Raw genomic sequence first — 26,461 nt, 5'->3', positions numbered from 1 at the left:
AGGGAAAGTATTGGGTTATGAAAACTCTGGAAGAACTTTTATTGGGTTGACTAAGTTTATTGAGACTGAGTTATGAGATTTTTCATTCACTTTGCAAGCATTGATTGATGTTCTCCTGCTTTGTTTATTTGACTAACTCTATGAATTTGTATCGAGTCGAATCTAGGTCCAAGATAGAGTTCGTGGGGGGAGATTCCTGGAAAATAATGAATCAATAATTTTTGGGAAAAGCTTTCTGTAAGGTTGCAAGATCTGTACTTTGACCAATGATATCCTTTTGTACAGGCTTCAAATTCGTCACTCAAGATAAATCAATGGGGGACTCTACTCAGATGGAAGTTCAACCTGTATCTGAACCGGGGTCATTGCCGCCTAAGCCAGTCTTTGAGCCTTTAAAGGCTCATGAGATATCCGATGGTCGGGTTCAATTCAGAAAGATACCTGTCCCACCTCACCGGTACGCTCCCATCAAGAAAGCATGGTTAGATATCTTCACACCTGTCCATGAGCAGATGAAGATAGACATACGAATGAATCTCAAATCCCGCAAAGTTGAGCTCAAAACCCGTGCAGACACACCCGACATAAGTAATCTCCAAAAATCCGCTGATTTTGTCCATGCCTTCATGATGGGTTTTGATGTTGTGGACGCTGTTGCACTTTTACGTCTGGACGAGCTCTATGTGGAGTCTTTTGAGATCAAGGATGTGAAGACACTGAGAGGCGAGCATTTGTCTCGGGCCATTGGTAGATTGTCTGGAAAAGGCGGGAAGACGAAGTTTGCCATCGAGAATGCTACAAAGACAAGGATTGTGATTGCAGACACCAAGATTCACATCTTGGGAGCTTTCTCCAACATTAAGGTTGCAAGAGATTCTCTTTGTAGTCTCATTTTGGGATCTCCTGCCGGGAAGGTTTACTCCAAGCTTCGAGCTGTGACTGCTAGATTAGCAGAAAGGTTTTGAATCAGACAAGTTTTTTCGGGAATCTATAATTTTGTTCTTCTATTGAGGGTTGCACTCAGATTGCTGATTGGTTCCGAGTTTGGATGTTTGTATGAAATGTTGCAGAAGTTACAAGATCTTTGATTATATAGAATCTCCCCTGTACGAGTTATTGGAAAACCACTTACCATTAGATATGGAAACTCAAAGATGTTTTCGTTGTGCATTGCATTTGGTTCTGAGAAGTTCATTGCAATTTCTTGCTTCCATCAAGTTCTCATCAACTGATGTTGTACATCAAGTACATGACAGACACCGGTTTAGATCGGGTTGGTTTAGTAGCAATCAATTCGATCTGCTAGACCAAGCTGGTTTGGTTGGGTTTAGTAGAATTTTAGTCGATTTAAACCGGTAATATACTCTTTAATAGATACTCGAGAGAGGAGTACAGCATGTCGAGGGATAAGACAATACGACCAATAGGAAATTTATAGTACAGCATGTCGAGGTAATAACAAAAAAAAAATCCACAAACTGCGCAAAACAAACAGTGACCTGCCGAATTACATCTTCAATTTTCCCCTCAGCTCCAAAACCAAAATATTTTGGGTGTGTCGTGGGTGGTTTCTGAATGTTTAGTTTTTTGAGTTAATATCTAATAAATAACTAAATATCGGGATAATAATGATAATAGGTAACTCTATCGGGGTGGATTTGAAAATACCCCCAGACACAGACATCCAATTAAACGGCGTGCATGTCTTCCTCCAAATGCTCAAACGGAAGACAGGTGTCCTTCGCGTATGCATATATATACACACGCGCCTGTTTGGTTACGGGGGAAACGGGAAACAACTTTGCAGGAATCTGGGATTAAAACCCTGATTCATCGAAGCACGTATTGTGGAAAGGAAAGATTTGCTGTATAGGAAGATATATGTTTGTTCCTATAAATCAGCGTTGCTGATTCTATTTTCCATTTACAGATCCTAGGTTACAAATTTGTTGCATTGTATATATATCAGTGTAATACTCAATGAAAGCCAAGCAGCATTTCTTAAAATCTGCATTGCTGTGTTCATCGCGTGTCATGGTATCAGAGCTTTGACATATACATTCGACACCGAAAGCGAAATCTCTGTTTTTTTTTCCCCTCTTTTCTTGATCCCGAACTCGAATCCGACATGTCCTCCAGTGCCAACACCGAACCCTCCTCGACCCCGACTCCTCCGACTACACGAGATGTGCCGATTGCTGCCAGGAGAACTATTTCTCCATATGATTTAACTCCGAGCGATAACCCCGGTTTGATTCTCTCTCAACCATTGCTTAAGGGAGATAACTATGACGAATGGTCGATTAACATTCGTCAGGCGCTAAAATCACGCAAGAAGTTTGGTTTCGTAGATGGCACGATACCAAAACCGGCAGCAACGTCACCAGATTTTGAAGACTGGGATACAAATAATGCGCTCATCGTATCCTGGGTTAAGAACACATTGGAATCTCATCTCAGATCTGATGTAGTTCACCGTGAACTCGCGCAAGATTTGTGGGACTATCTGAAACGCCGTTTTGGCAGATCGAATGCGCCACGCCTTCTGAAAATCCGAAGCGACTTGGCTAATTGTCGCCAACAAGGAATGACAGTGGAAGCTTATTTTGGTAAGCTTACCAAATTGTGGGATGACCTTGCGAATTTCAGATCATTGAAGCACTGCAAATGCCAGAACTGTACTTGTGACATTGGATCAATTCTGGAAAACGAACGAGCAGAGGATCGACTGTATGAATTCCTTCTCGGACTTGATGATTCAAGGTATGCCATTGTTAGATCGAATCTCCTCTCTCGGCTTCCTCTTCCAACACTTGAAGAAGCCTACAATATTGTTTCTCAAGATGAAGATGCGAAACATATCATTCAAACACATGAAGATAGGCCAGAGGCTGCTGCGTTTTTGGCTCGTAGCTCCTTCAAACCCAGAACGAAAAATGACGACAAGGACAAAACCACACTCTGCAACAACTGTGGCAGGTCTGGTCATTCTGCAGAGAGTTGTTTTCAACTCATTGGATATCCTGATTGGTGGGGCGAAAGACCCAGAAACCGCACAGGAGCTGGCCGTGGCAAAATTGCTACTTATTCTGATCGTTCCAAAGCTCCTGCTGCTCCTGGTGTTCCTGTTGCTCGTGCAAATGCAACCACAGTTGCATCTCCATCGATGATGACTCATCAGACGGACTCCGACAAAGGCATCATCACCGGTATTACACCAGAACAGTGGACTAATCTCATGGCCATGCTGAGTCAGTCCAAACTCAGCAATCTCGACACTATTTCGGGTAAGTCACCCTCTGTTCCCTGGATTCTCGACACAGGCTGTTCCCAACACATGACTGGATTATTCTCGTCTCTGGTTGGTGTCTCTGCCATTTCATCTTGCTCGGTAATTCTACCGGATAATAGAACAGTTATCTCAAAACAGGCTGGCTCAGTGATTCTAGGTCCAAATCTGCGTCTGAACAATGTTCTTTTTGTTCCGGGTCTCCGTTGCCAGCTGATCTCTATATGTCAACTGATGGCTGACAGTGATTGTTTCGTTACATTTGCTCCTTCGTTCTGTCTGATTCAGGACCGGATTTCCAGGACTCCGATTGGAGCGGGTGAACAACGAGCAGGTTTATATTACTATCGAGGGACAGCAGCTTCAGCAGTGACTCGAACTCAGACATCTCAATCGGCTGATTTGTGGCATAAGCGTTTGGGCCATCTCTCTTCCAAGGCATTGTCGAAGATTCCAGATCTCTCTGTTTCTGATATTTCTACTTCTGTTTCTGAAATTTGTGATATTTGCATGAGAGCAAAACAGACCAGAGAAAAATTTCCTATGAGCATTAATAAAGCTTCTGCGGTTTTTGAGCTACTGCATTGTGATATTTGGGGACCATACCGATCTCCATCATTTTCCGGCGCAAAGTACTTCTTAACCATTGTTGATGATTTTTCAAGAGGAACTTGGATAATTTTGATGGCTGGAAAATATGAGACTCAAACGAAGCTGCGTGAATTTATTGCTCGCGTTGAACGACAATATAATTCAATGGTAAAAACAATCAGATCTGATAATGGAGCGGAATTCATTGCCATGCGAAAATATTTCTCAACTAAGGGTATATTGCATGAAACATCTTGTGTTGGCACCCCTCAACAGAATGGAAGAGTTGAACGAAAGCACCGTCACATACTGAATGTTGCTCGAGCTTTGATGTTTCAAGCAAGTCTCCCCGTTGATTTTTGGGGCGAAAGTGTTCTGACAGCAGCCTATCTTATCAACCGAACTCCATCCTCGGTGACTAATAATCAAACACCTTACCAAATTCTACATGGACAGCCCCCCAGCTATGCTCATCTACGTGTTTTTGGGAGTCTGTGCTATGCTCATAACCTTCACCGAGTACACGACAAGTTCGCTCCGCGCAGCTCACGTTGCATCTTTGTCGGGTATCCATATGGACAGAAGGGTTGGAGGCTTTATAATCTTGAAACGAAAAAATTGTTTGTTTCCAGAGATGTGGTATTCTCAGAAACTGTGTTTCCTTACTCTACGGATTCTGCGATACCACTTATTGAATCAGTATCGCCTCTATCTCAGCATATACAAGCAGAACAGGATGATGACATTATGTTTCCGACACGGTCTCGTACACAGCCCCGCTGCTCAGACCCCGTTCATGCTCCACATCAACACGAATCAGCCACCCCCGACACCATGAACACACCTTCTGCCGGCTCTGTTACGCCCATGTCACCACCAGCAGCTGACCCTGAACTAGCCCTTGGAAGAGGACATCGTGCCAAATACCAGAATGTATTTCTCAAAGATTTTGTCACAAACTCGATCACAGTTCAGCCAGGTATTGTTTTCCCCATCGAAAAATACATGTCGTATGATCGGCTAATGCCAAAGCATCGAGCATTTGTTGCCAAAGTTACAGCTGGATTAGAACCGCGTTCTTACTCTGAGGCAGCAAAAGACAACAAATGGCAGAAGGCAATGTCTGATGAACTATTGGCATTGCAACAGAATCATACATGGACTCTCGAAAATCTTCCATCGCATAAGAAAGCGATCGGTTGTAAATGGGTGTTTCGAACAAAATACAAATCTGATGGGTCCATTGAAAGGCACAAGGCTCGCCTAGTCATCCTTGGCAATCGACAAACAGAAGGGGTGGATTATGAAGAAACGTTTGCTCCGGTTGCAAAAATGGTGACAGTTCGCATGTTTCTTGCGGTTGCAGCGGCACACAATTGGAATGTCCATCAAATGGATGTTCACAATGCGTTTCTTCATGGTGATCTGTCTGAGGAAGTCTACATGAAGCCTCCTCCAGGCCTCACGGTTCCTCATCCGAACGCTGTCTGCAGGCTTCGAAAATCCCTTTACGGGCTTAAGCAAGCACTGTGTTGTTGGTTTGCCAAACTTCATACAGCACTCACCAAGTACGGGTTTGTCCAAACACAGGCTGATCACTCCTTGTTCATTTTCAACAAGAATCTTACACGACTCCATGTCCTTGTGTATGTGGATGATCTCTTCGTCACCGGAAATTCAGACTCTGCGATGTCGGCCTTCAAAGCGTATCTCAGCAAATGTTTCAAAATGAAGGATTTGGGCAGTCTCCAATATTTCCTGGGGATTGAGGTGGCTCGAAACTCTTCTGGTATCTATCTTTCTCAGCGGAAATACACTCTCGATCTCATCTCCCAGGCTGGCCTCCTAGCAGCGAAACCAGCAATGTTTCCGTTAGAGCAGAATCATCGATTAGTTGTGACTGACAGTGCGACGCTCAAGGATCCCGAGCCATACAGACGGCTGATCGGGAAACTGTTGTACCTTCTTGCTACTCGTCCGGACATCACCTACTCGGTCCATCTCCTATCACAGTTTATGAAGAATCCACGACATGATCACTGGCTAGCAGCTCTTCGGGTTATTCGATACTTGAAGCTCAATCCTGGACAAGGGATTCTCCTCCATTCTGATTCTGATTTACGTCTCTATGGATGGTGCGATTCAGATTGGGCTGGGTGTCCACAGACTCGACGCTCGCTGTCGGGATACATAATCCAACTGGGTTCTTCTCCTGTCTCATGGCGCTCAAAGAAACAGCACACAGTCTCTCTCTCTTCAGCAGAAGCAGAGTACAGGGCTATGGCGGTTACTACCTGTGAACTCATATGGCTCAAATCACTTCTTGCTTCACTAGGAGTTCGGCATTCTGAACCGATGTTCCTTCACTGTGACAGCCAAGCGGCGCTGCACATTGCGTCAAATGACGTCTTCCATGACATGACGAAACACATGGAGGTTAGCTGTCGTTTTCTACGACATCATCTACAATCCGGTTGCATTTCGACTCGTCATGTCTCGTCTTCCGCCCAGCTTGTGGACATATTCACCAAATCCCTCGGCCGGAAGGAGTTTGCAACGTTCTTGTCCAAGTTAGGCATATACAATATATATGCTCCAACTTGAGGGGTATTGTGGAAAGGAAAGATTTGCTGTATAGGAAGATATATGTTTGTTCCTATAAATCAGCGTTGCTGATTCTATTTTCCATTTACAGATCCTAGGTTACAGATTTGTTGCATTGTATATATATCAGTGTAATACTCAATGAAAGCCAAGCAGCATTTCTTAAAATCTGCATTGCTCTGTTCATCGCGTGTCAGCACGAGCTTCTGCATCTTCATCAATTTGTCCGATTAACAGATGGATTCCTGAAGTAGTCCAAGGTTTCTGATCGTATCATCTCAATTTCTGCAAAGTTTCTTCTTTATCTGTGTGCTGTAAAATGACAAGTGGGCAAGTGGAGAAGCGAGTGAAACACAAGAGCTCTGTGAAGGATCCAGGAACTCCTGGATTTTTCAGAATTGTAAGCATCGTCTTCTCCTATTCTTCTGTTTCTCGGGAAATTTTCCGTTGAAGAACTTGGGACGAAGTAATGATTTGTTGTGGGACATGTGATGTTTTCTGCTTTTGCATTTGGTTTCGGTATGTGTTCGGGGAATAAAAAATTATCTGTGAAATTGGTTTTCTTGGTATCTTGAATAGAGGGAAGAAGCGCTGATCTTCGTCCCGACTCCCGAACGACCTGAAATCAGCTCCAAAGCTTAATGTGCTGATTCAGAGCATCAAAGGTATATATATATATATATATATATTATAATTTACTCATTATTATGGTTGTAAATTTGGAATGTATGATATATGCTTTCACTGGTTTCTTGGATAGGGATCTGCATTGCTTATATTTCAACAACTGATAATTTCTTTTTGCTCATTGGTTAGAGAGGTCTTTTGGAATTCTGCTGTTTTGCCATTGAAGTGTGGCTTTCTTCAGTTTCTTCTTGATGAATTTTCAGGTAAAAAAACACGAAAGAAGGATCCAACAAACCTCCATGGCTGAATCTCAGCACTAAGCAGGTTCTCTTGTCGGCATTCATGCTTAAAGCTAACAGGTATCCGTGTGAACCTTCAATCTTTTCTCCCTTATCATTGTTGAAGTATTCCCTCGTCTTTGGTCTTAGGGAGGGAGTCACATTTTTGAGTTTTGCCGTGATTTTATTGGTGAGTTCCAACTGCTGTTATTACTTTAGCTCAGTGGAAGGTTTTCTCCTTTTCTTTCATGGGTTGTGCTGCGGCAAATGTTTTTCCTATGAGCAGCTAAGGCCCTTGCAAAATCCGAAGAGGCTCCTCAGAAACTAGCTGTCACGACATCTGGTGAACAACTTAGCAGCGCAGAAATGCAGCTACGCATCAAGCTACTTCGAGAAAACAAATGAGTAGGTGAAATATTATCGTTTTATGTGGTTCTATAATTCTTTGCTCTACATGTTTGTTGAAGTGAGTTGCAGAGATTGCATAAGCAATTTGTGCTCAGTGGTATCTTGACAGAAGAGGAGTTTTGGTGTTAAGGAAGGCTGATTCTGTATGGATTTCATTTATCCATTTCGTCTATTACCTTTTGAGCATCTTATCTTATTACGGTTACCAATCTTATTTGGTGGCAGAACTTACTTGGTAAAGATCCTAGCAAAAAGTCGAGGCAACAGGTTGGACTGAAGAATGTGATGGGTCTCAGGCATCAAACCGTCTAGTGATGGACGGGTATAATATAATCTCTCTCTAGTTCCTACCCATTCCTGGTTCTTACTCATCTTCAGTTGCCTGTCTGCATGGATATCTTTTCTGCTGGAATGAATATAGATGCTCATAATCTAATGTGTTTAGCAGCATCTCAATTTATCATCATACATGTACTTTTCATCTGGGTATTAACCATTTTCTTCAATGTTTTGCTGTCAGACTAATAGGGTCACATTTAACTTAACGCCGGAGATTATTTTCCAGGCAAGTTTCTAAGGGTTTTCTGTGGTTTAGTTATCTTTCCGATTAATTTCTATGATCTGTAAGGAGCTTTCTGCAGTATTGAATTCGACCTGTATCGCTTCATGGTTTAGATATAAGTTGTAGCATTAATGTGGCTGGAGTTGCAATCGGTTATATGTTTTGCGGAAATAAAATAAGTTAGGTGGTCAGATTTCCAATGGGAAACTGCTGTCAGAGCATGTCAATGCTCCTTCTGTTGTAGGCTAGTCTTGTAAATTTACTGGGAGAACGTTTAAATGCTTTATTCCGTCATCTATCCCAGCTTCCATACCTGACATGTCTTTCTACACTGCACTTTCAGATATTTGCTGAGAAGCCAGCTGTTCGGCAGGCATACTTAAATTTTGTTCCGAGTAAGGTAAAAAGAAAATACTATGATTATCTATCTTTGTTGATCTTTATCAATCATCGAATACTAGACTCAGCAGAATTTGATATTTATTTTTCTTGAAAAGATGACCGAAAAGGATCAGAAGCCAAAATTTTAAGCAAACTTTGTATTCTACAGCAGTGAACGTCTATACAAGAACTGCTGAGGCATTTTTGGACATCCTACCCGATGACGGCCACATACCTTCATGTCAAGGTCATGTTTTTTCAGCTTTGTTCGTGCTTTCCTCTGGAACCATCCTTGCTTATATTTCTGGGCAATCTGAGAGAAATTAAGGCTTTTATACACAATGTATGTATGCATCATACTTTGTTTCTGCTTTGTCTGTGCCGTATATCAATATGCAGGGTAGCTGCAGCCGAAGCTGCTGAAGACGAGGAACTTGCTGTCTTTCTGAAGCCTGATGAAATATTGGCTGGGGAGGCTCGGCAAAAGGTTGTTCGATTTTCTGTGGTCAAGGTCCATGCTTTTCTTTGATAAGAAAATGTCCGCCTTTGTATGTTTCTTATTTGTTATATGATATATGCACAGATTAGACGAGTTGATCCAACCCTTGACATGGAGGCTGATATGGGAGATGACTACACTCATCTTGTGGTAAGTCAGCTACTGCGTGAGAAATAAGTCAAGACCCACCTTGCAATAAAGGTTTTTCCTATGCTACAGGGGCCAAGTTACTTTAGAGTCATAGTAATGGGGAGATAGAAATCACATGGCTATGATAATTTCACGTGGCTACTTTAATGGTAGTTTTCAGTAAAAACTTTTTACGTTTCCCCTCTCCTTCTTATTGATTCAAGAATCAAACCTTTAATGCTCTGTTGGTTTTCTAGTTTGGTTGGCAAATTTTTCTGCATGTTTTAAATTGTAATAAGCTTTAAACAATTTTCTCACTTCTGAACTATTGAACTCTAATGTATTCAATTACTTTGCAGCTTTCATTTTAGAAATCAGGTTAATATGTTGCAGTTGAATTTCCTGGCATGCAGGGGCATGGGATCTTTCATGATGGCACTAAGGACACAGTTGAACCGCAGAATGGCCAGCTTAGATGGTCATTGTTGCAAGATCTTAACCATCATGCTGCTGTTGTACTGGAAGGCAGAACCGTTGGTAGACATCTCTCCTTGAATAAACATGTACTTCGGCTTGCAGAGTTAGGTCTTATGGCAAATATGTGTTGAGGCTCACTAATTGTTTTGAATTTGAAATCAGATGTCGAGTCAGAAGATACAAGGCTTGTTGCAGAGGCTCTTGCACGGGCCAAACAAGGTTAGCTAGTTCCTTAAACTTGCTGCAGTACCATGCTTTTGCTTTTTTCTGCAACGAGCAAGGATGGGTATATTTTCTGGTTGATGCCATTATATTCACCAGTCTTGCTTATGCATATCAATTGCCCCTCGCAGTAGGAAAAGCTAATGATGGAACCTCCAAGTATGCGAATCCGTAGAGGATGGAGAGAATATCTCGGATGGCAGAGATGGAAGATCTTCAGGCACCACAGAACTTCCCATTAGCACTGCTCTCTATCAATGTTCGGCTTTCTTCATGAAGAGCTTTCTGATGGACCTGCTGGGCTTTTCTAAATGATTTCTTTCTCTGGCTTGGAAACAGGACCCTCGTGATTACTTTGAATCTCAACAAGCAAACACCTTCAAAACTTCCAAAGATGTACCTGGTGGCGAGGGTCCTTAAAAAGAAGCATCCGGGAAGCTTATGGCTCGCTGAAAGAATCCATTTCTGAGATTAGAACAGCGGGACTAAGCGATCCTTTGATTAAACCTGAAGTTGCTTTCAAGGTGGCCAATCTTTGTCACAAAAAATGCTTGACACCTAAAAATTGATAACATGTTTTATTGCTTTGAGGTTTGAGCCATTATTAATAGCTGCTTAAGCTGTGATTTCAGGTTTTCAATTCATTGACTCAAACTATCTCAACTGCTAAATATAATCTCGGGAAGAATCCTTGGAATAGCTTTCTGGACAGACTGCCAGACTCTACCAAAGAAGAGATTCTACTGGTAAGTCTGGCTTATTTTCTAACTGATAACAAGCTCATGCCATTAAACGTATAACCACTGCGAAAGGCTTGATCTGAGAAACAGCATACTAGATTATTTACTTGTCTACTGATCTGCAAAAGCAAGTTGATGAGAACCCCTCATATGACCAAATAAGAATCAGATCTAGCCACGGAATTCTGAGGATCGCTATGGATATAACATTGCTTAGTCTTTTATCAATTGGTATTAGAAGCTAATCTCATGTAAAGAGCAATTTTGGTGGAATGAATAATCATGTAATCAGTGTAGGCTGCCGTATACATTGGAGTTGATGTAATATATTGATTTCTTCTTTCTGCGAGTTAGCTTTTAAGAATGATTTGAGTGGACACGTTTGGTTTTTAAGGATAGTTAGGCTTCTATTACGGTTTAGCTTATTAGCGAAGGCAAAGTGTGATAGGAAGAAATGTTATGATATTATTTCAAGAAATAAAAAATGATTCCAATCTTATTTCTTGTTTGCAATTCATCTCAGAAGCCAAAATTTTAAGCAAACTTTGTATTCTACAGCAGTGAACGTCTATACAAGAACTGCTGAGGCATTTTTGGACATCCTACCCGATGACGGCCACATACCTTCATGTCAAGGTCATGTTTTTTCAGCTTTGTTCGTGCTTTCCTCTGGAACCATCCTTGCTTATATTTCTGGGCAATCTGAGAGAAATTAAGGCTTTTATACACAATGTATGTATGCATCATACTTTGTTTCTGCTTTGTCTGTGCCGTATATCAATATGCAGGTCGCTCGGCTTAAGGATGGGATGTCCAATACTTATTCCCAGCTCGAGGTAAGCTCTGAACTGTTCAACTCTTTATGAAGAAAAAAAAAAAGCCCCTGCCATTTTCTCTTAATGTTTTTAAAACAAGTTCACGTTAATATCAAGATACCAATGCATATACTGGTACCTAGATGTGAGGAACTTGAACGAAAATCTTTTTTTCCTCTTTTTAGCTTATCTAATCTTTTTTTTCCCATGAATATGTATTTATTCCATGGATGTATTGCGAATTATACATTACAATTGTGGAATTGAATAGGCGCAAATAAGTACAAATGGACAGAGTATTAGAGTTTTTTCTTAGAGAACTAATTACAGATTTTATGTGGTAGTTTTTTTTTCCTACATGTAAATGTATATGAATTTTGGTATTTGATAATGCATTGTGATGTACCCTGGAAATTCAGGAGGTGAAGGAATCGGTGCAATCGGACATCCGGCATCGTGTTTCTCTACTGGTTCGTCCAATGCAGCTGGTTAGCTTCTTCTGTGACATCAAGTGGTAACACACATAAACACATACTACTGTTATTCGGATTTGGTCGGATAATTTCTAACAATGCTGTGATTCTCGGACTAGTCAGCGTCTTGTTTCGGATCTTAAACCGAGTTTGTGTGTATGATGCAAACTTAAACCGAAGATCTCGGTTAAACTAACTCCGGTATGGGAGGAGAGAGCGATGGAGTGAGTGAGTTGCTGTGTTTTTTGGTTAATCAGCTGTAACTGGTTTTGTCCGGGTATGAAAATGGTATCGGACCGGTTAATGCTTAACCGGTGTTTGTTGGTTGCAGGCTCTCGACGCGGCGTTTCAACACTACGAAACCGACTTGCAGAGAAGAGCCGCCACGAGCGTAGGAGACGAGAAACCAAACGGATATACTTAAAAAGAAGCCAAAAGTTTGCTATCTTTTTTTTTTCTCATCATTTGATATGGATCGTTGCTTCTTTCTGCTTCCATGGGGAAAAGGGAATTTTAAACAAAAAAAAGGCATTTTAATTGCGTTTTGTACATGAAAAATAATTTTTTTTTTTGGGTCGAAACTGTGGTCACGTGGTTGGACCTTTTTGTGTTTGGGCTAAGCACAAGTAGCAGTCACCACGAGATCGTAAATGTGTTTGAAAATTCTAATGTCGTGTTTCATCAAGTGGGTATTTGAAAATAAAAATATGCATGGTCGGCCGTACAATCCCATATATATATATATGTTAATATTGTTTTGGGCTTAAAGGACTCGTCTTTAATACTTTGAAAGAAAAGCATGTCAGAGAATCTTCTTTATAGTTTTGGAAGAATTATTTTAATTTATACTATATAGTTGGTAAATATATATTTAAACAAGTTAACGTGACAGAGACATGTAGCTGGTCTTGGAGTTTGATTTACAAAGAAACTAGGAAACACATGGAAACACATGTAGGATGTTTACGTACGATATATATATATATATATATATATATATATATATATATATATATATAAAGTTTTCTCTTTTGCATGAAAGCTTGTGTATGAATATATCGTATTCCGATATTGAGAATTTACGATGAAAATTGAATTATATGTGTATATCGTGTATAAATGTCCTATATCGATGTTTTTTATTCTTTTAATCAAAACGGTGATATTTCAACGCATTGATATATAACAAATGATCGGTGACGATCAACCAACACGTACCACCACATTCACATTCGCACAGAGAGAGAGAGAGAGAGAGAGAGAGAGAGGAGAAAACAAAGCGTCGAAATGGGATGAATACAACATTAATAAATGGTTAAATCGTATCCTATTCTGAAGCCTAAAAAAACCAACAACATGGCATGAGGACGGGTTTTTCTTAAACCAAATGTACCTGGAAAAAATCCGCGGATTGGGGACGTGGGGACCGCTAGAATCGGCGGGGAGGAGGAGAGAAGCCGTAGGAACGTCGGGAGCAGAGGTGGGAAACGCAATCGCGATGGATTGTGCTGTGGAGCTTGTGGAAGCTTTCCTTGAAAACTCCGAACCCGAAGAAAAAGCCGATGGCGATGAAGATCAGAACAAGACACGTGCAAAGCATGCATATCCTCCCGCAGCAGCAACACATCTTTCGATCAATCGAACCAAATCCAACCCAAATCTTAAGATTTTGAAGTCTCTATATATTTAGCTGTATCTATATACATATATATATATATATGTTTATAGATAGATAGATAGAGAGAGAGAGAGAGAGAGAGAGGGGATTTGGTTTGTTATTGAGTTTGTTGGTAGTGAAAGAGAGGGAGAGAAACGTGGAGAGAGAGAGAGAGAGAGAGAGAGAGAGAGAGAGAGAAAATGGAGTGGGTGGGTGCGTGCGTGGACGTTATGTTAAAGAAAGCCTATTTCTTGCATGTAAAGCTTCGCAAATCCAACTTCCTTTCGGTTAACGGTCTTCTTCTCCTTCTATTTTTAATCCCACCTCCCTCTTGCTAATGTGATTATCCCTTTTCCTTTTTACAATAGTTCGTTTCAAATATTTCCAAGCTGCAGCGAGTTGGGCTTATTGGGCTTATTTGGGCTGGAAACGGGCTTGTAATAAATAAGCCCAACTAAAAATGCACTAAAAGCCCACACTGATGTTTGACATTTATCGAAAAACAATTTTACACAAAGATTCCCTCATTTATCCGATTTCACATTTCTGCCCCGTTAATTTTCCTACGTTACAATCATGCCCCATTTATTAATTCGTTAAAAAATTGGTCTCCAACAGTTCTCTCCCTCTTCACTTTCAACTTTCAAGTCGTCATCGTCTCTCTCTCTCTCTTCGCTCTCCCCGTTCTTGAGACTCTCGATTTCTTCTTCAGATCTGTCGACTCTTCCTTTTCTTGAATCTTCTCCAGAATCTATGCTTACATAGACATCGCTGTATCTTTCGATTCCACAAGCCCTAGCTCCGGCGATCTTGAATCTGCTAAATCCATGGCGTCTTCGCCTGGTAACACTAACACTCACAATCCTCCTCCGTTCGATACCAGTAATTTCTTCAAACCCCCTCCAAACCTTTTTCCTACGCCCCCGGCTTCTTATCCTCCACCTACGGGGCCTTTCCTCCACAACCAGTACCACCACCAGCTCTACATGCCTCCGGGTATCGCCGGCCAACTGTCTCCGGCGGCACAGACTCAACAGCAGCAAGATGCGCCTCTGGCTTCCCCCTCCGCCACCGCTGCTAATCTTCACCCGCAGAGATCGCTTTCTTATCCTAGGCCACCTCTCAACCTCCAACCGCCCCGAGCGAACCTCAACCCAGGCACGCACATCCTCTCTCTCCTCAACAATAACAATGGCGGAAGCGGCAACAACGGCGCCACTGCCAATCAAGATCCGTCGCTTCAGCACCCGGGGCTGCAACCCCACGAGATCACGCGGCCGTTCCCGGGCGGTCCGGTTCCTATCCGTGCCCAGAGCTGTAAGCTGCCCAAAGGAAGGCGCATGGTCGGCGAGCATGTGGTGTACGACGTGAACGTAAGATTGCAGGGAGAGATTCAACCTCAACTCGAGGTGACTCCGATTACCAAATACGGGTCCGATCCCCAGCTTATAGTCGGTCGACAAATCGCGGTGAATAAGGTCTATATATGCTACGGTCTGAAGGGAGGGAACATTCGGGTTCTCAACATAAACACCGCATTGAGATCTTTGTTCCGCGGCCATACTCAGGTTGTTCTTCTTACCCTTTCTTCAGTTTATTCGCGTTGCTCTAGTTCGATGTTGAGTTTAGATTTACTCAAATACGAGACACTCCTCTGTACCTAGTCCTGAAGCGTGTAACGTGGAAGTTTGCTTCAAGGAGTGGATTTACTTATTGAAGTACCATCTTGTCGATGCTGTCACTTGGTTTCATCGGCCATTTTGGTTCTCCAGATTGCTCACTTTCCATGTTTTCGACCCACCTGGCGTACGGATCTTGTTGATGTTGTCATTTAGTTTGATCGGTCTTTTTGGTTGTCCAGATTGATATCTTTCCATGTTTTCGACTCGTCTGGTTAAAATCTTGATTGGCAGTGTTTTCATTTTTACATTTTTGGTTACACTTTTGTTGTCATGCATTGCGCTCCCCTGCATTGCCTCCGATTTTCTAACTTAATGTTGTGTCCAGAGAGTAACGGACATGGCATTCTTTGGCGAGGATGTCCATCTGTTGGCTAGGTAGGGGTCTACAACTCTAAGCCAGTGGCTTCAAGCTTTTGTTTGAGTCTTATCTCATTGTCTACTTTTCCTTTTATTCTCAACAGTGTTAGTCTGGAGGGAAAAGTTTTTGTATGGAAAATTTCTGAAGGGTCAGAGGGAGAGGATCAGCCCCAGATAACTGGAGAAATAGTTCTTGGTGTTCAGATATTAGGGGAGGAGGATGCAAAACATCCACGTGTGTGTTGGCACTGTCACAAGCAGGTAACCGAGTAACTTCCTTATGTAACGCTGATGTATCTTTATAACCGAGTGACTTGCTTAAAATGCATCTGTTATAGGAAATTTTGGTTGTTTCAATTGGAAAACACGTGTTACGGATTGATACTACCAAAGTTGGCAAGGATGAAGTATATTCAGCGGAGGCTCCACTTCAGTGTCCCCTTGATAAGCCTATTGATGGCATCCAGATTGTTGGTAATCATGATGGAGAAGTTACTGATGTGTCAATGTCCCAGTGGATGAAAACTCGCTTGGTTTCTTCTTCAGTGGATGGCACGGTTTGTATTTGTTTTATCATTTTGTTTCATTCTAATTTCCATCACATGCATATGCGTTTGAAAGCTTTTTCTGTAATTGGAACCAATCAAAGTCCGATTTTCCTGCAGAATAACATGTTTGTCTGATGAACATTGATTTTTTATGTTAAGTTTTCTTTGTATTCTCTTTTGAAATGATGGAAAGAAAATGCAGCTCTTGAGATTGTATAGGTCTTCAGCTGAAGCTTTGATTGGGTCTGCTACTGCATCTTGCCTTTTTAGTTAATACAATTAACTTGGAGAATCGATTAGCACATTCCTTGTTCATCTCTAGTTATGGTTTGCTGGTTTTGTCATAGTCTTCATGTGTGCATGGGGTATCGTCTCATTTCATTAAACTAGACATGTTTTTGAAGAGTTTGGCCTTTGTGCATGCATGATTGTCAGGCTAAGCCCCTCACCCAAATTCTCCTGTGCAGATTAAGATATGGGAAGACCGTAAGGCACAACCACTTGCAGTTTTAAGACCGCATGATGGTCATCCAGTCAGTTCAGCAACATTCCTTGTAGCTCCCGAGAGACCTGATCACATCATACTTATCACGGGGGTAAATTCTTGTGTGTTTTAGTTGATTTTCCTAGCTTTATCATGTGTTAACGACTCGCCCATTATGGGTTCGCGTTTTAAAACCTTAGTTCTCTGTTTTGATTTACTCTAATTGTGTTTATAACTCTTTTTCCTATAGGGTCCTCTAAACCGAGAAATGAAAATTTGGGTATCAGCTGGTGAAGAAGGGTGGCTCCTACCTATGGACGCTGAATCATGGAAGTGCACCCAGACACTTGACCTAAAGAGTTCAGCTGAGCCACGAGCTGAAGAGGCGTTTTTCAACCAAGTCGTAGCATTGCCTCAAGCAGGCTTACTTCTACTTGCAAATGCAAAAAGGAACGCCATTTATGCTGTGCACTTGGACTATGGTTCTTGTCCAGTTGAGACAAGGATGGATTACTTGGCAGAATTTACAGTCACTATGCCTATATTGAGTTTTACAGGGACAAATGATCCTCCTGATGAGCATATTGTCAAGGTTTACTGTGTTCAGACTCAAGCTATCCAACAATATACTTTAGACTTATGCCAGTGCTTGCCACCTCCTATAGAGAATGTGGGTTTGGAGAAGTCAGATTCAAGTGTCTCGCGGGAGGTGAATCCTGCTGATGGTACATCAGACGCAGCTGGACAAAAGCTTACAGAACTCTCTTCAGTGGACTCAATGCCCAAACCTGTTCAAGTAAGTAGATCGGACAGTGTAAATGCTATTAGGTTTGCAGGGAGCTCTGCATCACTGGAGACCACACCACAAGAAGTCGTTCCAACCAATAGTGAACCTAAAACGTATGGTCTTCCATCTGCTACCAGTGATACTGATATTGGGTATGCTCCTTACCCACCACTTCCTCTAAGTCCTAGGCTGTCACAGAAACTTTCTGGTTATTGTGCTCCAGGAAATACCTTCGAGCCAGCACTATCTCAGGGTGACATTCGTGAAAAACCATCAGCCACTGATTATTCCGTTGACAGACAAATGGAAGTTGGTCGAAAAAGTTTGTCGGATGTGTCTTCTGTAGATGATGGTTCAAGGAGTGATGAAAAGAAGGTCACACTTGATGATCTATCTGTGATTCGAAGCCCACCTGTTGTGTTCAAACACCCCACTCATCTTGTAACTCCTTCAGAGATATTGATGGGTGTTTCATCTGCTGAAGCCACCAGTACTACTGAAGGCAAGAGAGATAAAGACGCAAGTCTTCAGGATGTTGTGAATACTGATGTGGGTAGCTCAGAGGTGGAGGTTAATGAAGTAGGTGAAGCGAGATCATCTCAGAATGATGAAATTAACTATCGCGATGAAACTGATGACCGTGTTTCAGAAAATAGACAAAAAACTTTCTGTTCCCAGGCCTCAAATCTCAGCACTGAGATGGCAAGGGACTGTCATGCTGTTATGGAGGAGAGTTATGCTCCCGAGGAATCAAAGACACATGGCCAGTCTTCAGAAGCTGTGGAGGAAGGAGGTCTTGACTCAGGAGGTGCATCTCGAAAGCTTCCTGAGGTTTCACAAAATACGCTTCCACAGCCAGCAGCTTCTAACAAAGGGAAGAAACAGAGGGCTAAAAGTCCACAGGGTTGTGGTTTGTTGTCTACATCATCAAATGCTGACTCTTATAATGAAGGTCGAAACTCAAGTCTTCCAACTTCTGAGTCTCTACTGCCTCAATTCCTGGCTATGCAAGAGACAATTAGTCAGGTGACTTGTTAATCCTGGAACTAATACAGCATCGTTTTGATTTTTTAAATAATATTTTCTGATCTATGAAGATATTATATTATACCCATAACAATGGCTCTTTTCCCTCAGAACGTATTCTATCAGAGTTTGATTCTCTATGTTGGCAATTTTTCTTTTCCCTTCCAGGTAATGGCTTCACAGAAGGAGATGCAGAGACAACTATCGAATGCTGTCAATGGTCCTATCACTAAAGAAGGTAAAAGACTAGAAGTAGCTTTAGGAAGAATGATAGAGAAAGTCACCAAAGCGAACAGCGATGCTTTATGGGCTCATTTTCGAGAGGAGACGGCTAAAAATGACAAAACATTGTGTGACCACACACAGCAAATGGTGAATACTATGACGAACTTCATGAGCAAAGAATTGAATTCTGTGTTTGAGAAAGTGGTGAAGAAAGAATTTGCTGCAATCGGACCGGCTATAACCCGTGCAGTAACACCTGCTATTGAGAAAACAGTATCGTCAGCAATCACCGAGTCCTTCCAGGTTAGTGTTTTGAAAATCTAAGATTTATTCTTGAGAAAACCACATTGTTGAGAAATTTAACCCGCTATTTTGTGATGCAGAGGGGAATTGGTGATAAGGCAATCAATCAGCTCGACAAATCTGTTAATTCAAAACTTGAAGCGACTGTAGCCAGACAAATTCAAGCGCAATTTCAGACCACTGGCAGGCAAGCCCTCCAGGTTGGTGTGAGTTGAACCAAGTCTCTGATTAGTTTCTTTTTGTTAGAGTATCTAAGCCATGCCACTCCAGGTATTTAGTGGTTCGTGTCCATTGCAAAGAGCTGATCTCTGAGAAATTTGTCTTTGTTCTTTCAGGAGGCTCTCAGATCGAGTCTGGAGGGTTCAGTTATCCCTGCCTTTGAGATGTCATGCAAGACCATGTTTGAGCAAGTAGACGCAACCTTCCAGAAAGGCATTGCTGAGCTCACAAGTGCTGCCCAGCAACAGTTTGAAGCTTCACATTCTCAGCTTGCTCATACTTTAAGGGTATGTACGCGCTTACTTTTGATGGCACAACAAAAATTGAGATCACGATTATCTACCTTTTGTTTAGTCTCTGCCCATGCGCGATGAACTGTTATCTAAAATCTTCTCGGGCCTGTTTCTAATCTTGTTGCTTGCTTTACAGGAAACCATTAACTCTGCATCGTCAGTTGCACGGACGCTGACTTGTGAATTATCCGATGGTCAGAGGAAACTGATCGCTCTTGCAGCTGCTGGAGCAAACCCGAGTGGATCAAATCCCTTGGTCACTCAACTAAGCAGCGGACCTTTGGGTCCCCTCCTTGAAAAGGTCTTTTGCACCCTTTCTTGAACAAAAGCATGTGCAAAGTCTTGAATGAAGTAGTTTTTTTTTTTGGACAAAGTGCTGTGTGCATCAATATGATTGTTCCTTTTCAGGTGGAGGCACCTTTGGACCCAACAAAGGAATTATCTGGGCTGGTATCAGAGCGCAAATACGAGGAAGCTTTCACCTCTGCTCTACAGAGGAGTGATGTATCTATAGTCTCCTGGCTATGCTCGCAGGTGAAACATATTTACATAAATCTCCTTGATAGTCTCATTCACAAAAATAAAAAGAAGAAACTTGCAATGGATAATAATTCTAGAGCATTCCAATACCGGTCAGGTGGATGTACACGGACTGCTGAGGATGGAGCCGCTTCCGTTGAGCCAAGGGGTACTGCTGTCACTGCTGCAGCAGCTGGCGTGTGACATAAACAAGGAGACGACGAGAAAGCTGGGGTGGATGACTGACGTGTTGGCAGCCATAAACCCTTCTGACCAGATGATTGCCCTTCACGCCCGACCCATCCTGGAGCAGGTCTACCAGATCCTCCACCACCACCACCACCGCTCCGCTCCTGACCAATCCTCCATCCGCTTTATCATGCACGTCATCAACTCCATGCTCATGAGCTGTAAATGATTGTAACGTCAACACCTCTCTCTCCTGCATTACACATGCTTTTGTGTCTTTGTTTGCCTTCATATCTGCATCAGTGATCACATAGGAATACCTTTTTTTTTGTGTTTTCTTTTTCTTTCTTCTTCCCAATTTTGGCTTTAAATGTAAAATCTGACGGAGTCTCCTTCTTATATATTCCTCTGGGAAACGGATATTTCGGGTAAAACCAAACAGAAACAAGACAAAGATGTCTGTTCATCTTCTCTTCCTTTTGAGGAGGAGAAGCCGAGCTGGTCTGTCTCTGTCCATATCCCATTTTCTACCATTCAAAGTCGTCATTTTTATTTTTAAACGTCTTTTGCATTAACCAGACAATAATTATGAAATAACTGTTTACGAATGATCCATATTTTTTTGTGGTAATTGTGGGAAACTTCAACTAAAACAACAAGTACTTTACATTCTACTGAATGGTATTTAAGTACACAACAGTGTCTTCTCCTCCTCAACTATTTTTCCCTTCTTTAGTTGCAAACTCCCCTCGACAAACAAAATTAAAGAATATTCCAACATTTTTTTTTATTTTGTATATTAATTTTCAACTTAGCTTTGTGCCGGAAAAAGGAAGAAGAGGAAAGGAATACGGACGGCTCCGTATTTACAGATGCAACAGAAATCTGACTTTCCGTTAATTTTTCAAGATTAATTACAGCGGCTGAAATTTACAAAGGGAAAAAAACAATGGAAAAAAGAGATTGTTTTCTTCAAAAAAAAAAAATTACCAGAAAGACTACCAACACTGATCCGTTTCCCATCTCCGGGTCGTGTAGACCCGACCCGCTCGACCCACAATGACGCGTCTCCGTCGAGCTCCCAGCGACAGATCGTAGAGAGTCCTGGCCGTCGGATCTGACAGCGTGGCGTAAGCCTTGTGGATCTCCATGAAATCCCGGCCGTCCGATTCCGACGCTGCGTCCGGATGGTAAACCTTCGCTAAGCTCCGGTACGCCGTTTTTATCTCCGTCAACGATGCCGTCTCCTTCACCTTCAGCACCTCGTATAGGCTCTCCGCTGGCCTCCGCCGCACCCATTCCCCCGCCTCCGTCGCCGCCTCGGAGGATAGCGTCCTCGCCGAAGCCGTGACGGAGGTTGCTCCGCCGGGAAACCGTGCTGTGCCGCTGTGGGATCTGGCGGATTTCGATCCGGGAAAGCGCTTCTCCGGCGATGACCAGATGGCTTTTCCGGCGGAGTAAACTAAGGTTCCTGACATCGAAGAAAGAAAAGAGAGAAAAATGGAAGAAAATATGTGCTTTTGCAGAATCAGAGGGACAGAGAAGGAACAGCAAAGCGGACCACAGGAAGAGGGACAGAGAGAAGAGGGCAGTTATATATAGAGGGTCAAAAGGCCAAAACAATTTCGGTTTAATTGGTAAATTGGAAACTTTGGAATATTACAAAATTCGGTTTATTTGGTAAATTGGAATAATTTTACAAACTCGGTTGCCAACTTAGAATATTACAAATTCGTTTCAATCGTTGAGTTCGAATATTACAAATTCGGTTTTAATTGGTAAATATATTCTTAATTCAATATAATCACATACAACGAAAGGCACAAATAAGTTATCAACCACTGATTATTTCGTACAATTAATAATAGTTTCTGGGGTTAATTGACAAAAGCTTCTGGGGTCAATGTCTACAGTATGATAAATAAAAGGGTGGAATTGAGAAATATATAAAATGTATAAAAGCCGCGGCTGAGTGGGGACCACTCGTCGTCTGTTTAGTGAAGATTCTGTGGGTGGGGACCATAGATGGGAGGCCGACGTGGAGTCCAGTTATCTTTTTCTGTGCACAGCTTCCCCTTCTAGAAGCTCCTTCTCGGCTCGGCTGATTTATTTATGTTAAGAAAATTGTATTTAAGTGATTAGGATTTTTTTAACCAACAATTATATTTAATGCAAATATATGTTATCGGATGTATTTTGTTTGTTGAATGATATTGGAATGTATTTTTTCTTTTGCCATTAGTCTGCGTATACTTGATCATTATTATTTTTATTACTGGTAATTTGCTGTAACAATATCAATATATATATATATATATATGTACATATATATTGTAACCCTAAAATACTAAAATAAAAATTATTTTATATTTCTTTGCAAATTATTTTAACGAGAATATAAAAAAGTAAGCAAAATCAAAGATAGAGATGCTCGCATTAAATGCATGGAAACAGTCCATTGTACAAAGATAGAGATGCTCGCATTAAATGCATGGAAAACAGTCCATTGTATTTTCGTGGTCCACTTCACTTGATTAGCATTAATAACAATGTCAGCAAGAGCCACTCACCCTCATTTCTCCATTGAACCAACAATAATTATATTCATAATATTTCCCCAATTTTTATAGTATAATAATTCATAGTATATATATATATATAAATATAAAAACGAATAAACTCCCAAATAAGGGACTAACCAATTTAGCATTTTTTATTTTTTTTTTGGGTCATATGGAGTGTAGTGACGTTTGAACACACTTTTAGGTCTTTTCAATACCCTAATCATACCGTATTAATCTATGTCATAAAATACTAGGGTATTTTTTTTATAAAATAGGCAAAAATTTTCTTTTAAAAACTATACAACTTTTAAAAAATATTTAAAAATAAACCTTTTTTTTAGAATTTAACCATTTTATAATGTGTATATATATATATTGTACAAACTTGAAAGTCCAAGATTAAAAGAGAGCGTCTGATACACATTTTTTTTTTACTCCATAGAACACAACTTTTTTTACTCCATATCGATAGATATATGAACTTTGCAACCAGGACAATCATAACATGCATCATTAAAAAAACAATCCACAAGACACATATATCTAGATATAAAATATGCTTTATATATATTTTTACATCTAGCTTTCAATTTGATATAAGAAACGGTACTAAAATCGTGTTATTTAAGAAAAACTATTTATAAACAGTTTTTACAAACTATCACAATATTTTTATATAGCATATTTTTTTTATTGAATATAAGGTATTCTAAATGACGTTCAATTATAAATCGATATCTTTAAACCTTACACATTTATATTAATTTCAATTCATCTTTGAATCAATGCACAAAACGATAAAAGATTGATCTTAAATATTGCTTTATTTCCATCCCGAGACAGGGTTTACATATCATAATTTTGCAAGATAACATTGTTCACAATATATAATAATCTATATAGAATTTGGAGATATTCATTTTTAATATAAAGTATAAACATTTGACTAGCATGTGAAATATTGGACATTCCACATGGCGTATAGACACTATATATATTCTGAAAAGATATATGTAGCTCACATGTATTTATATATGGAAACTAAAAAATGTAATTAGAAAAATAGTTTTTTTGGCCCAATCATCGACCATAAATAAAACAGTTAATTCTTTGACGATTGATTACCGTTACACGTGCGTAGTTAAAGCAGACTTTTACTGTGCGATATATAATTACTTGGTGAAAGTACGTCCTCTCGTTTTTGCAAAAAAAAAAAAAAATTGTAATTATTTACTCCACCAGTCTTTCCCACGTTCCTTGGATGATGAACATATAATTAAACACGAAAATTATATACATACTCTTTCTGTTTCAAAATAATTATTGTTTTAGGTTATTTTATATTTTTTTTTAAAAAAAAGAAAAAATTACATATATCTTTATTTAATGATAAAAATAATGTTATCATTAATAATTTATTAAAATTTAATAGGGATAAAATTGGAAACTATTGTAAAAAATGTCTTAAAAATATAGAATGACAAATATTTTGAAACATAGAAAATAATCTAAAACTCCAAATATTTTGAAACGGATGGAGTACTAAGTACGAGGTGTTATTCAAATATAATTTAGCTCTATTCTGATTTATTAATCGAATTTTGGTGTGAGCGGACTAAATAAATGTAGGCAAATTCAATTTGTTTTGTTTTTTGGAAATGACAACAGAAATTTCATAAGAAGACAACAACAAAATGAAACGCAAAAGAGAATAAAAAAATACAAAAAATTAGCCGACCAAAAACAAAGCGATATGTACAATGCCGAGAAGGAGGCTTGAGAGGGAGCTTGACGGGTGAAAAGTCAACAATGCCCTTTGACTCGTACGTTCCAGAAGATGGACTCCCCCCTTTATTTGTGTGTTCACGGCAAAACATTCGCAAAGGATCTTAACCGAATAAATACCCATTTTTATATAGATAATACTAATTTATATAAAATATTAATAAACTTTTAACGATTATATATTTTTTTCCAAAAGCTAGTTTTTATGTTCTTATTTATAGTTTAGTTCTATTTCGGATAAATAATTGACAAAATATTGCACCAAAAAATAACAAAAGATTTCCAAATCTTAAAATAACAGCAGGAAAAAATAATAGTTTCTAGAAGATGTTGAGGCTTGCAAATCCAACGGCTGAGAATTAACAAGCCAAAAACTAATGTCGGTCATATAGTAAAAGAAACGGGTAGCCCTCTCCTATAACCCAAGACTTCTAGAAGCACATTTTTTTGGTTCTTTTTATGCATTTTTTTATTTACATAAACAAGACGAATTATAACAATTATAATACAAATAGTTTTAAAAATAAATTATCCAGCGGCTGGCACACGTATATGGATTGGGCTTCGAGAAGAATATAAATAAGTGAATAACCAAATGTTGATATTTTTTTATATGCTCCCAATTGCATTCATTTTTTTTCTTTCTAATTTCTATAACTGAAAGAAAATACATTTTTTTTTATGAGTTACGGCTTGTGTCTGTCTCGAAAAAGCTACGTATATGTTGAATCCGTTTTTTTTTTTAAAAAAAAATGAGAACCTCGTACCAACAGCATATCTACTTATATGTAATGATTTCAGTTATGCCCTAAATGTTATTATCAAAATGCTTTTGGTGAGAACATCTTTTTTTTTTTTGTTCTCATAGATAAGAATAGAATCCATAATTCAACTCGACCGACGATCTTTAGTAAGCAATTAATCGATAATTTGATTTGTTTAAAATATCTTTGAAAAATTTGTGTTGGAACTTGGAAGTCAATGCATCATTCAATATCCAAATGCATTGTTTTTTAATTTGTGTGCTGACCGACCCTCCTTTTAATTACTCTTGATATTTTTTTTATTCTTCTTTTCCACGAGATTTTTCGATCTGATATCCTTATGCTTTTAATATAACGTCCAAAATTTATGGTTTGTTAGTTGAAAAGTATGATTCCATTGATTAAAGAATATATTTATAAATATTTTATCACCGAAAAAGTATATCACAAAAGTGTTTTTCATATATAGAAAAGATGGACGTACTTTCTCATGAAAAAAGAATAAAAAAAAAGGGAAAAGTGGAAAATGTAAATGAAATAAAACGGAAAAGGGAGTCACTCATCCTAGTAGTTAATGATAACTCCCCTCTACCAAGAGGTTAATGGTTCGAAACCCAGGTATAGAAACTCCTCTTGAGCCGGTCAGTTGTACGAGGCCGATTTACTTGTTCTGCATGGTTTGTTGGCTACTACATAGGGCAGTGGATTTTCTTAGGTCTGCGATGATGTCTTGATGCCGTTCTCGTCCGATCCATGGGTTGAGAGGCGTTGCGGTGTCCGGTGTCCGATCCGAAAAGTTGTAGGATAAGGGTTTTCCATCGTAACAAAAAAAACGAACAAACGTAGAGAAAAAACATATTTGCAGAAAAAGAAGAAGAGGAAAACAACCTAAAAAAGGGAAATTTCATAAAATGAAAATGAAAATATCAAAGATGTAAAGAAGGAAAAACATACAACGAGACGG

The 26,461-nt window shown here is 40.0% G+C and overlaps 3 protein-coding genes, 1 long non-coding RNA gene and 1 pseudogene across 5 annotated transcripts in view; 4 read left to right on the top strand and 1 right to left on the bottom strand.

Annotated features, from left to right (window-relative positions):
- LOC104822711 (RNA-binding protein pno1) overlaps positions 1–1,172 on the top strand; it is a 1,871-nt gene extending 699 nt beyond the window's left edge. The window contains exon 2 of the mRNA XM_010554036.1: positions 286–1,172. Coding sequence (XP_010552338.1) covers positions 315–965 — 651 coding nt within the window. The 5' untranslated portion in view covers positions 286–314 and the 3' untranslated portion in view covers positions 966–1,172. The remainder of the gene's footprint in view (positions 1–285) is intronic.
- Positions 1,173–7,676: 6,504 nt separating this feature from the next.
- On the top strand, positions 7,677–8,354 carry LOC109116004. Its single transcript, XR_002024536.1, has 3 exons — positions 7,677–7,940; positions 8,023–8,119; positions 8,318–8,354. It is a non-coding gene; the product is annotated as an uncharacterized LOC109116004 (long non-coding RNA).
- A 790-nt stretch (positions 8,355–9,144) lies between these two features.
- LOC104822782 lies at positions 9,145–12,707 on the top strand (annotated as a pseudogene).
- A 1,676-nt stretch (positions 12,708–14,383) lies between these two features.
- Positions 14,384–20,917, top strand: LOC104822709 (enhancer of mRNA-decapping protein 4-like). 2 transcript variants are annotated; one of them, XM_010554034.1, is made up of 12 exons: positions 14,384–15,320; positions 15,760–15,809; positions 15,896–16,052; positions 16,130–16,348; positions 16,807–16,935; positions 17,074–18,636; positions 18,805–19,164; positions 19,245–19,364; positions 19,500–19,670; positions 19,813–19,977; positions 20,085–20,210; positions 20,314–20,917. In XM_010554034.1, the coding sequence occupies exons 1-12, from the start codon at positions 14,580–14,582 to the stop codon at positions 20,611–20,613; spliced, it is 4,101 nt and encodes a 1,366-aa protein (XP_010552336.1). In that variant the 5' UTR covers positions 14,384–14,579; the 3' UTR covers positions 20,614–20,917. The 2 variants fall into 2 exon arrangements, with proteins under 2 accessions (XP_010552336.1, XP_010552335.1); XM_010554033.1 differs by having other exon boundaries at positions 19,245–19,370.
- A 302-nt stretch (positions 20,918–21,219) lies between these two features.
- LOC104822708 (chaperone protein dnaJ 11, chloroplastic) lies at positions 21,220–21,960 on the bottom strand. The gene has a single exon (XM_010554032.2). The coding sequence runs from the start codon at positions 21,860–21,862 to the stop codon at positions 21,383–21,385; it is 480 nt and encodes a 159-aa protein (XP_010552334.1). The 5' UTR covers positions 21,863–21,960; the 3' UTR covers positions 21,220–21,382.
- Between the last annotated feature and the right edge of the window lie 4,501 nt (positions 21,961–26,461).

This window comes from Tarenaya hassleriana, unplaced genomic scaffold, assembly GCF_000463585.1.
Source record: "Tarenaya hassleriana unplaced genomic scaffold, ASM46358v1 Cleome37, whole genome shotgun sequence".
NCBI lineage: Eukaryota > Viridiplantae > Streptophyta > Magnoliopsida > Brassicales > Cleomaceae > Tarenaya > Tarenaya hassleriana.
Note: the sequence above shows the minus strand (reverse complement) of the source record. Positions and strands in the feature narration are given on the sequence as shown.